Below are 12,807 nucleotides of genomic sequence, written 5' to 3'. Positions count from 1 at the left end.
AAAACTATCTGGCACCCTCCAGGTCTCCAGGGTGAGGTGAGTAAACTTCAAGATTTTGCAGGGCCGTCCTGTGAGCTCCAAGAATGAAAGGTAGGACTTCTACTTAGAATTTTCATTTGTCTATTGTGTGTATTTTAATAAGCACAATTTAGTGGTACAGGAACACATATGCATAATTTTTAAATAAATGTATGTACATCAAGCCTTTATGTGTAACAGTTTCTTGCTAATGACGTAAACAGTTTTAAAAGTTTAAAGTCTACCACTGTAGGTTTTACCAAAATACCTGAACTCTGTAAAGCCAGAAGCTATTATAGTAATGAAACCGTGTTTCCATAGCTGGGTGCAGTGGCGCACACCTGGAGTTCCAGCTACCCAGGAGGCTGAGGTGGGAGGATCACTTGAGCCCAGGAGTTTGAGGCTGCAGTGAACTATGATCGTGCCACTGCACTCCAGCCTGGACAACAGAGTGAGACCCTACCCATAAAATAAAATAAAATTCACAGTGTTTCTATATTTTCCTAATTTTCTGATTTAGCCATTTATGGATAATTTTCAAAGGTAGTATTTTTCCAAAGACGCTTTCACTTCTACTGGAGAGCTTAAAAAAGAATCATGAAACACTTGATGTTTTTATAGGACTTAACAATGCTATTGCATTTAACCCTCCTACTAGCCCGTGAGGTAGGTCTTATGTCCCACCTCGAAGAAGAGGGAACTAAGCATTTCAGAAGGTATGCCCAGTTCTGGTTGCACCTCATCATTTTGCCAGAGAAGAGAAATTACAGACTTAGGAACGGTAAAGCTGGTGCTCATTACCAGCCGCACACCAGGGTATGCCTGTTCACACGGGTCACAGGGGATGCTGGGAGGGACTGTGGCCATTTGTTCTTACTAGTGCCACCCTCTGCTCTTACCCAAAGACAGCACCCTTCAAATATGTATCCTTCAACAAGATTTATTAGGAAACTACAGTTGGCCAAACCTTCAGGAGCTTTCAGTTTATAAGAAGAGGTAACGTATCTTTTCTAATCCCCAAATGGAGAGTATGAAGCTGACTGTTAATTAGTGGCAAACTTTAATTTGGAGGGTAGTCTCCATGTTTGTCCTCTGTCTCTCTCTTTCTCATTCTCTTCCCCCCACCCCCACCCCCCCACACACACCCTGTTGGTTCTGTTTCTCTGGAGAACCCTGCCTAATACAAGATCTAAACCTTTGAAATCAGACCTGGCCTACATAACATGCCTTTTTAACAATCATATATTTCTTTTAAAGCAGCTGAAATTAAGCATGAACCATTAATTTTGATCATCCGTTTTATTAAAATTTGGGAAATTTTAAGTACCTAGGTGCTATATGTCCTTTTTCTGAGTTTCTGTTAATTCCTAACCAAATCATATCCATAGTATGCTCCTTTCTAAGTCACTGTCAGTCCTGGCTGCGTCATGCTTTCCAAGGGCTTTTACTGATGGATTCTCAGTTTCAGCCTAGGAAGGTTGTCAGGATTTCTGGCTTTCTTTCTTTGGCTGTTCATCTATCTCAGCCATCAACATGGTCTCTTGATAACTTAGATTGTTGGTTAATTAGAGAACAGCTTTAGTTTGCCCTTTTAGCACTTGTGATTAACTAGGACAGTCTGCTTTACTATCCCTCTGACTTCTCTAAGATTCCCTGCTGCCTCATTTTCAAAGACCAAAACAGGAAGACAGAAACACAACACACAGAATCCCTCAGCTGAGTATGAAATTTCTGGCCATCCTTCACTGCTCTGTCTGAGGATTATTAGATGCTTTGGGAAGAGTCAGAAAGAACCCTGCCTTCTATTACATGTTTCTTCAACTGGATGGCTAGCAAGCTACAATTTGAAATGGTCTTCAGAAATACTGCTCTTTACAAAGCTAAGGCGTTTTTTTTTTTTGTTTTCTGGTTTTTTTTTAAATCACATATAGTACATAGAGGTGCTAAAAATAGAGCTTACAGTTACTTCTATTTCTTCACTCATAGGAGAAGAAAGCCCTGTAACCCCAAGGGTTGTTTCCTTGTTGTTACTTTTGTTGTTTGTCATGTCAGCCCTCTCTTCTTGTTTAAGGAATCTTGCATTTTGAGGCCTTGTCCTGTAGGGCTGTGTGCCTATTACCTCTGCCTACTGAACTGAAATCCAAGAGTAAGCTCTTAGGCCCAAATGCACTTTGTTTTGTGTTTTTGAGACAGAGCCTCACACTGTCACCCAGACTGGAGTACAGTGGCGTGATCTTGGCTCACTACAATCTCTGCCTCCTGGGTTCAAGCCATTCTCCTGCCTCAGCCTCCCGAGTAGCTGGGATTACAGGCATGCACCACCATGCCTGGCTAATTTTTGTATTTTTAGTAGAGATGGGGTTTTGCCATGTTGGCCAAGCTGGTCTCAAACTCCTGACTTCAGGTGATCCGCCCACCTCGGCCTCCCAAAGTCCTGGGATTACAGGCGCGGGCCACCGCGCCAGTCCCTAAATGCGCTTTGGATACAACGGAATACACAGCCTGTTGTGGATTTGGTGCCTTTTAACCATGCGCAGATTCAGAAGTTAGATCTCATCATGGAAGAGGACAGCAGCAACAGCCCCATAGAGGTGCAGTCACCTGTGGATGGTGCCCCTCACAGGCATTCTGTCCAGTGCTAATGAGCACAGTGGGGGACTCAAAGGCCTAACTGTCCCAATGCTATGGTAGTGATTAGGACCTCAGAACGGTTTTCGTTAAATTAAAAAAAGTCAATTTTTCCTGACAGAGCCTTACTACATGTCTCTTTGGGGGGACTGAGTAAGGGGAGGGGTGCTTCCTCAGAGCACATTCAGGAAGCGTATTAACACAGCTCCTGCAGTGTGTGCTGTCCTCTTCCTGCTCTCCAGGTGAGGACATTATGTACTGGCCTCCTGCCTTGCCCCCAGCCGTTCTCCACCCACACAGGGTCCCTCCACCACCCTACCCCAGGCCATCTTCAGTCAGAAGTAGCAGCACTTTAAATGTCATTCACAAAGTCCTGTGGGGAACAGCCCCAGGATGCTCAGCAGAGGAAACACAAACTTTATATTGCTGAAAAGGTGGATTATAAGCCCACTGCCTTTTCTGATGTACTCTTCGTTTTCAAATTTCCTCCATTGTCCTATAATATCTTTTATAACTTTTTAAATCCAGAATCCATGCAAGCATCAAGCATTGCATGCATTAGCTCTCCTGCATCTTTTTTAACTTTTATGACATTGATGTATTGAGTCCAGAATGTTCTCCAGTCTTAATCTGTCAGATTGTTTCTGTAAGGTTACATTCAGAATAAGCACTTTTGGCAGGAAAACTACGTAAGTAATATGGCATTCTTCTCAGTGCACCACATCAGGAGGCCCATAATGTCAATTGTACCATTATTGGTTCATGCTGAGTTTGATCATTGTTAGAGTAGAATTGACCAGATGTTTACACTGTAAACATACTGTTTATCTTTGTAATTAATAAATCTGTTCCCCAACAACCTTTCACTCAGTGGTTTTCAGACCCGTTAATGTGCCTTGCCTGAATCCGTTGTTACGTTAGTGGTTGCAATATGGTGATTTTTCTAATTCTCTGATCACCAAGTTGTCTTCTTAATAACACACTAGGGCCCGTTTTAATGAGAGTAAGTCCTAAATTACAGACAGGTAAATTTGTCACTAATCTATCTCAGTTCTCATTCCTAGTTTCACAAACTCATGACCTTGGCTCAAGACAGTGAAAATACTCTCTCACAGCACACTTTCAGGCCTTATCTTTGAGTCACATACTTCTCAGAATGGCGCGTAGCTCTTATTTCCACTCAGAGACATGGGGTCAGTCTGGCATCAAAAGGACTTCAGATTGCTTCCCTGAGCTGCCTGTGACAATCATCCACCCTGCCTAGACCGCTGACATGGACAAAAATGGAGACCTAGGTTCTGTTTCTAGTCTTTTGGGGATCGTAACCTCTTTTTACCAAATGCATCGTGAACTTTTCTCATGTGACCTCATTCTCTCTTGACTTATGTTGTTTTAATAGCTTCTAGTATTTCATTGTATAGCTTATCATTTGTTTATTGTTTCCCCCAAATGTTGAATATTTACTTGGTCCCTAATTTTTTTTTCTGTTACAGTGTTGCCATAAATATCTTCACGTACATCCGAGATTTTCTCTTAGGAAAAATTCTTATTAAAATAACTAGATCAAATAATGTATATGCTCTTAAGGCACATGAGGCAAGTTTTTAATACAATGCCTTTAGCTGATAAAAACTTTTCACCCTTTCCCCAGAAATAGGTATGTATAAACACAGAGACAAAGTTTTGCATAACATATCTGGAAGTTCCTGAAGCCATGGGCTCAGGTTCAGAAACTTTAGTTTGTAAAATTGAAATCTGAAAATTCCCAAGATTGTATTAGCTAAGAAATTCTCTCAGGCTTTCTCTGACCCCAGCATTCCACAGTTCCAGACACTAGATTTAGCATCAGCCTTATGACGACACATGAGTAATGCATTGCACAATGGTGTTAACAACGGCAGAGTTACTAGACGGTAGGAATTTTTCAGCTCCATTATACTTTCATGGGACTGCCGTCGTGTATGGGATCTGTTATTCTGTGGCACATGACTGGTTTTTGGAATTCAGTGTTTTGAGTCACATGAGAGATAATCAAGTCATCACGCTCTGCATGCATGCATGTGTGTGTCCCCCATGTGTATATTAGGGGGAAATGATTTTAATTAAATAAATGTCATTTAATTGAATATTTAATGCCAGAGCCTATTAGAACAGATACAGTGTTACTACAGAATACCAAGTGAATTTTTTTCTAAATGGGCTTTTTCCTAAGCAGAGTTACATTGTGCTAAAATACATCCATCCATCTATCTATATATTAGGAGAGCATTTAGAAGTCACTGCTACTTAAAAATGTTGAGCATTCTCAGTTTGAGCCAAATTGGTTTTTAAATTAAAAAAAAAAAAGCCTCAAGGAAATCAAATGCTTTGAGTCTATTAAGGATTTTACTGAGACTCCAGTAGTATCTACTCTGTGTACTTAGCGTAATACTTTATTATTCCAAAATCAACTCAGAACTGATTCCAAGAAAATCCTAGGAAAAAATTAAAGTGAGGAGGAAATAATCCCTTTGTGCGGTGTTTGAGGCAAATTAGAAAGCAGGAGTCTCTGAACTCAAATCTGGTTCTGTCATTAAATCACTAAAGGACTTGGGAAAATTACTTAAATTCTTTTTGTTCTATCTATTAAATGGAGACAACAGTATCAGCCTACTTTTCTAGACCAGGAAAAGAATTCTTTGCGTCAGATCAACCTCTGTTATATAAAGATTTCTGGAACACAGTAGTACTACAGGGAAAACCCTGGACTGGGGAGAACAGTGATTCGATTCATAGATTAGGTGAAGCATGTACTGATTTTTTCAGACAGGTGGTTTAGCCACCTTTGTGTGTTTTACTTTTTTGCTTTTTGAACTCTTCTCACTCTCATGGCTAGCATTGTAGACAAATTTAAAAGCTCTTAAAGTCATGCTCATCGACAGAATGGAGTTATAAGTAGCTCTTAGTTTTCCTGTCCTAGGCACCATGTGAAATAATGTAGAGCTTCATGGTGCCTTGCGGCTGGAATTTCAGTCACCCGAAATGCATGTCAGAGCACCGGGACTAGTGGCTTACTGGCCTTCAGACAGCTGTGCTGGAGCAGCATAAACTCTTGAAGTCACAGATCTGCTTTCAAATCCTAGGCTAACCACTAACCTTAGGCTCACCACTAACCTCAGGATCACCACTAACCTTAGGCTAACCACTAACCTTAGGCTCACCACTAACCTTAGGCTCACCACTAACCTTAGGCTAAGCACTAACCTTAGGCTCACCACTAACCTTAGGCTCACCACTAACCTTAGGCTAAGCACTAACCTTAGGCTCACCACTAACCTTAGGCTAAGCACTTAATTTCTCCAAAACAAATAAAACTGGGGCTGTTGTGAAATTGAGATATGATAATAGTGTTTTATAATCTAAAAACAAGATGTTAGCAAGAGGCAAATATTAATAACAATTGTATGTAATACAGTACGGGAAAACAGCAAGACAAGGGGTCCTATTAATATTGATAGTTGGGCCAGGCACCGTGGGAGCCACATGCAGTGGCTCACAGCTGTAATCTTACAGCACTTTGGGAGGCTGAGACAAGCAGATCGCTTGAGCCCAGGAGTTTGAGACCAGCCTGGGCAACATGGTGAAACCCCTGTCTCTACAAAAAAATATAAAAATTAGCATGGTGACATGCACATGTAGTCCCAGCTACTTGCGAGGCTGAGGTGAGAGGATTCCTTGAGCCCAGGAGGTCAAGGCTGCAGTGAGCCATGATTGCACCACTGCACTCCAGCCTGGGTGACAGGACAAGACCGTGTCTCAGAAAATATATCATCATAATAGGTCATGTTTGTTAAGTTCTTACTGTGTACCAAGCTCTACACAAAATGTTTAATGCACTGTCTCATTTAATCCTCCAACAGTACTACAAGCTGAGGAAACAAGTTCAGAGAGGTTAACTTACCCATTGTCACTCACTAGTAAGTAAAGGAGCCAAGTTTCACACCCAGATCACTCAGACTAAGATCCGAAGCTCTTAATCAGTTCTTGATATGATTATTATGATCACTGTTAGTATTTGTTAAAAATAAGAGGAACAAAAACACAACCAATAATCCCCTTCTTTTATCCTCCCTTGATTTACAACTTAGGTAACTTAATCTTTCTGAAATTTGTATTTACTTACCATTTTTTAATCAAAATAATGCGTTCTCTCTCTTTTTTTTTTCTTTTGAGAGTGAGTCTTGCTCTGTCACCTAGGCTGGAGTGCAGTGGTGTGATCTCATGGCACTTCTAGTGCTCAAGCGATCCTCCCACCTCAGCCTCCTAAGTAGCTGGCACCTCATTCCATAGGCACATGCCACCACTCCCAGCTAATTTTTGTTTGTTTGTTTGTTCATTTGTTTGTTTTTGGTAAACATGGGGTTTCATCATGTTTCCCAGGCTGGTCTCAAACTCCTGGGCCTCAAGTAGTCCTCCCACCTCAGCCTCCCAAAGTGCTGGGATTACAGGTGTGAGCCACCATGCATGGCCAATGCATTCTAAAGATTAGAAATTTAGACAAAAAACTTCAAAGGCAACAGGAAAGTTTTTCTCCTCTCCCTTTCTTCTGACTGCAAAATCTCACTTCCCACATAAAGATTCTTATGTAGCCTTCCAGAAATTTCCCGAGCATTTAGAGAGATTGTGTGAGTGTGTACCCTTTTTTGTTGGTTTAACACAAATGAGATTATACTATAAATACTCCCTTACAGCTTCTTTTTTTTTCCACTAACACAATATATATTGTACGTAATTCCATATTGGAACATAAAAACCTGTCTTTTATTTTTATTTATTTATTTTTATTGTACTTTAAGTTCTAGGGTACATGTGCACAACGTGCAGGTTTGATACATAGGTTTACATGTGCTGTGTTGGTTTGCTGCACCCATCAACTCATCATTTACATTGGGTATTTCTCCTAATGCTATCCCTCCCCCAGCCCCAAGCCCCCCGACAGGCCCCAGGGTGTGATGTTCCCCTGCCCTGTGTCCAGGTGTTCTCATTGTTCAGTTCCCACCTGTGAGTGAGAACATGCGGTGTTTGGTTTTCTGTCGTGATAGTTTGCTGAGAACTGTCTTTTATTTTTAATGGTCAACTACTCCACAGTGTGGACATGCTGTAATCTATCTAATTAGCCACTTAATGATGGATGTTTACATTGATTTCAGCTTTTTGCCATTATGAGCAGTGCTGTAGTGAACAAGCTGATATGTGTGTCTTTGTGAAGGACAAAGGCCTTGAGGTAGGAGAGCTGAGTCACTGGGTATGAACATTTAAAATGTGGACTGAACGACTTACTGTCCCAGCCACCCTGTCTTCACCCTGATTCTTCAGCCCTGAGAAGATCACATATTTTCACCTTTATCAACACAGAACATGAAAGGTAGTATCGCCTCTGTTAGGGGTCACGTTAAGAATATTTTGTGCTATTAGCATGTGCATTTCTTTTCTATATTATTCATTCACCATTCTATTGTTTCTTAGATTTGTTACAAATACAGTTCCTCGTTTGTCATTTATTTTGGGGCCCCATTTACTACTCTTTATAGACAATTTTTTTTTTTTTTTGAGATGGACTCTCACTCTGTCGCCCAGGCTGGAGTGCATTGGAACGATCTCAGCTCACTACAACCTCTGCCTCCCTGGTTCAAGCAATTCTCCTGCCTCAGCCTCCCGAGTAGCTGGGATTATAGGCTCATGCCACCACGCCTGGCTAATTTTTGTATTCTTAGTAGAGATGTGATTTCACTGTATTAGTCAGGCTGGTCTCGAAGTCCTGACCTCAAGTGATCCACCTGCCTCAGCCTCCCAAAGTGCTGGGATTACAGGTGTGAGCCACTGCGCCCGGCAGACAATTATAATTTTTATGTAGTTACATTTCACTTCATTGTCTTTGAATTTTGTGTCATGCTGAATTCCCACTCCAAGACAATAAAAATTCTCTTGCATTTCCTTCTGGTGCTTTTGTAGATTTTTTAAATGTTTAGTTTTTGAAGTAATTTGAATTTATTTTGGTATAAGAAAGGAGATGGGAGTTCAGTTTAACCTTCTCCAATATGATAACTTTCTCCTGTCCTAGTATCATTTATGGAATAAGGAGACATTTTTGTCTTAGTCCAACACACCAGAACGCAAGGCCGGAACACCCTCAATTCCCTGCATTTTGCTTCCAAAGGAAACATCCATCCTTTTGCTGAAGTGACTGGTCTGCTTTGCTCCGAGTTACCACGTTTTCCTCTGTGATGCTAGTAAGCCTGCTCCTTCAGCTGTCTGCTCTCCTAAACCTCCCCTTCTTCCTCTCCACATAGCATCTCCCCAGTCCAGAAAGAAGCCTTTGGCTTCCTGGCTTTCAAGTCACGCTTCTGCCCAGCTCTTTCCCCTTCTCCTCTATCTGCAGGGTCATTTGTACTCATAAGCTTCACTGCCTCCCCTTAACACCTCAACCCCCTGGCATCCAAGCAGTAACCCCCCATGCTGCGCTGAACCAGCTTCTGCACAGATACCCAGGGTTCCAGGCATGCCAAAAACATGTGCGTGCCTTTGTCCAGTTTGACCTGTCCAAAGCGTCTGACCATTCTGGCTGGCCACTCCAGGAGGCTCTCCCAGCCCTCCTCACTCCTGCCTCCCCTTCTGCTGGCCCTGGCCCAGTCTCGTCTGCTGGCCCTCCCCCTCTGTCCCTCTAAAACTCAGGCACTGCCCAAGCTTTCATTAATGGTCCCTCTCTTTCCCTGTGATCACATCCACCGCCATGACACACCTGTCTCCTGCAGGGATGACTCTGAAGTCTGTCTCCTGTCCTGACATCTCACTTAAGTGTGGTGGTTCAGAGCACAGGTGTTGAAACCGGACAAGCCTGGGTTCAGATCTCTGCCACTAACCAGCTGACCCTGAGCAAGCCACTTAGTATTCCTCAGCCTCCTTGTGGGCTTGTCTCTCCTCCTGGACTGTGGGATTGCTCAGGCAGAGACTAGATATTAGATTAGATTTTACCATATTGAATGCCCACTTGGTGTCAGGTGTTACACTGTGCACTTGATGCAGCCCATCTCAGATGAAGTAGGTGTGTGTTTGTATTCCCTTCATATCTCAACTCAGAGCTATTTGAATCCAAAACCCATTTCTTCCCAAGATTTGTTGGTATGTCTACAGAAGCTTATGCTCTAGCAGAAGACAAGCCATGTCCTCCTGGGAAGATGTCCTTTCCAGCCGTCTTAACTGCCTGTGCTCTTTCCGCTGGCTTAGCCAGCTTTCTGTCTTTGCTTAGCATGAGCACAGGGCAGATGCTTGGTCATTGTTTAGTCAGTGAAGGACACAGTATCTTCATTCATTCGTTCACCCATTCATTCATTGGACACATATTTATCCTTGTCTTTGTGCCAGACTTTCACCCAGGTATTGGGATTCATGGTAACAAGGGGCGACTCGACCCTCGAGGAGCTAGGCAGGAGCGTATTGTGATGCAGCAAGTAAGCACAGGGGCTGGGGAAGACAAAGGGCAAGGAGGAAGGGACTTCAGTGCGTAAACGACAAGCGGGGCATAAGGAAGGGACTTCAGTGCATAAGTGACTAGAAGAAGCAGAGAAAGCAAGAGGTAGCAACCTCGTGCGACCCTGACCCTGTGCTTGGGCTTGCGCGGGGGAAGGGGCCCTTCCAAGTGTAATCAGAGGTGGATGAGGATATGTTCTTCCACTGCTCCCTCTTTTCTGTACTGATATCTGCAAGGACCGTCTGCTCATTTACCACCCTCTCAGAGTGCCTGGAGATCAGGGACTGTCTTTTTTAGCACAGAACCTAGAACAGTACCTGATCCTCAGTAGATGCTCAGCAAGAGTTTGCTGGGTGAATGAGTGGATGTTACAGTGCAGGGCATATGAGCAAAAGGGTCTACTTGTTCTTAAAACAAAAGCATGAACTCATGAGCTGCTTACATCCTGTTCATTTATTTTCTTTGAAGAACAAGATCCGTTTTCTAAGTACCAGATGACTTAAATTAATTTATTAAAATGTTAATAAGATTGCCCTTTTTAAAATATAAGCAAGACTTTTTGTTTTCCTGTGGTTTTAACGGCATCTCCACAAAGCAAAATCAATCCTTATGCCTATGTGCTTATTAATATAGGTCCCTTTTGGACACCAGGATGTTTAATACCTACTGCCTTCTAACGGGGAAAAAGAAAATTTCAACTTCTTTTCTCTTAAAGGGACAGCTCTTTTGAAGAAGGAAGAGAGGTTATCCACTTATAATTTTGAACCCCTTTCTTGTGAAACTCCATGCCACTCGCCATTTATATCCTGCTTTAGATTGTTGGGGTTTATTTATTTGAATACCTACAAAGTGGACATCTCGGGATCATTATCGTTAAGAATATCTATGAAAAAAATTTGTCTTCCATGCAGGCAAGTCTGAAGATAAGAAAATGGACTAGATTACCACTTAGTTTCTTGTATAAAAGCTTTGATACGCAAGAAAAAAAAAGTATGACTTTTGGTTCTTACTCTTTAAAAAAATGGACAAGTAAAAATTGTATGTATTTATGGTGTGCCACATGATGTTTTGATAGATGTGTACATTGTGAAATGATTTAATCCAGTTACCACATCCATTACTTCACATGCTTACCATTTGTTTATGGTGAGAACATTCGAAGTCCACTTTCTTAGCAGTTTTCAAGTATGCAATACATTATTATTAATAGCCTCCACGTTATACAATAGATCTGCAGTGGTTCTACTATTCTTAACAGCTCAAGCGGAGCATTAAATAAGATTCAGGCTTGCCTTCTTATTTAGTTGTCAGACTATTTTTCTCCAATTTTGTTTATTTCTAGTCACATAATTGCACAGCCGAAAGATGAGAAATTACCACTTCTGTGCCATACACTTGATTTTGTCGGTCTAAAGGAGGAGAAGAGGGGTGTGGGAATAGAGAGAGAACTGAGGTTTGATGTGAAATTCAAAATTGGAGATTGTAGAGGCATAGCAGAATTACTCAGTAGTAAGCTTATTCTCCAGAAAATTTTTTACCAATTTTATTGCATTGGTGCAAGTTCATTCCTTTTGAATAGGAAACCTTTGCTATACTGTATATGATTATGGCTATAATAATAATAGCAGTTACCATTTAATGCATTGCTTATATGCTACATGCTATAACCTGTTTTCACTGACTAAGGTTAAAAAAAAATGCATGCCACTGAAAGCTGCAGAATTCTACATTTAAGTATTTAAGAAGATTTCTCCCACAGCAGACGGAGGATGTTGTGCAGGGATAGAGCACAGGGAACCTTTCATTTGTGCATCATAGGAAAGGTGGAATTAGAACACAGCACTTTTATTTTCTCTTTCTTCCTCCAACCATGTCCCCATAAGCTCTGGATTAGCCAGCTAGAGGCCTCATCTCTGAATGTCTTTCTAAATAAATGCACGTTGGCTGTAGGTTAGTTTTGGTAGCACATGGAGCCTAAACCCTGGAGAGAGGAAAGTGGGGTGAGGGGAAGAAAAAGCTTTAGTAATGAAATAATATAAATGTGCCAGGTACTTTCACTTAAAATCTAAGATTTATGCTTTCATTATAGTCTCTACAACTGTATGTGGCAAATGCTAGATTATAAAAATCATGCATGCAGATTAAATCTTTTACAATAAAAAATTCTCTATAACATAAAATATTCTCCACTCTCAGGCAATGGCCTCCTTCAAAACTGATGCATTTCAGCTAAAAAAATACAGAAGGTCCATGAATGTCAAGCAAAATTAGATTTAACTAGTAATTCAGGTGTTATACAGGCCACACTGATTACTGTCCTCTCTCATGGCTGATTAAAGGATGAGTCTAAACAGTGGTTCTCAAACAGGGTTACCTTTTTAAAATACACATATTCAGGCTCCGTAGTTCTGAGCCCCTGGGCTCTCCTAAAGTCATTGTTCTAAACCACTCTTAGGATGAAGAGAGAGATGTGTATGATATACATCTAAAGTATTGATGGGTTTTCAATATCTAGAGGGCTTATGACCATGTATAAGTTTATTCTCAGTTTAATGATCAATTTATTAATTTTACATGTCTAATAAATGAAACTTTAAAATGAATTTTTGTTAAACATTTAAGCATTGATTAAAAGTTAAATTATATTTCTATAA

The 12,807-nt window shown here is 41.2% G+C and overlaps 1 protein-coding gene across 4 annotated transcripts in view; it reads left to right on the top strand.

Moving 5' to 3' along the window:
- Positions 1-12,807, top strand: part of LYRM4 (LYR motif containing 4) — a 148,930-nt gene that overhangs the window by 59,824 nt on the left and 76,299 nt on the right. Inside the window, exon 3 of one of the 4 annotated variants that reach the window (XM_019029611.3) lies at positions 8,239-8,619. The exons of the other annotated variants lie outside the window; for them this stretch is intronic. Within the exon in view, the coding sequence (XP_018885156.1) occupies positions 8,239-8,424 (186 nt within the window). The 3' untranslated portion in view covers positions 8,425-8,619. Of the gene's footprint in view, positions 1-8,238; positions 8,620-12,807 lie in introns of those variants that run through there. 4 annotated transcript variants of the gene reach the window in all.

This window comes from Gorilla gorilla, chromosome 5 (genome assembly GCF_029281585.2).
Source record: "Gorilla gorilla gorilla isolate KB3781 chromosome 5, NHGRI_mGorGor1-v2.1_pri, whole genome shotgun sequence".
NCBI classification, from domain to species: Eukaryota; Metazoa; Chordata; class Mammalia; order Primates; family Hominidae; genus Gorilla; species Gorilla gorilla.
This window is presented reverse-complemented; position numbering and strand designations above follow the sequence as displayed.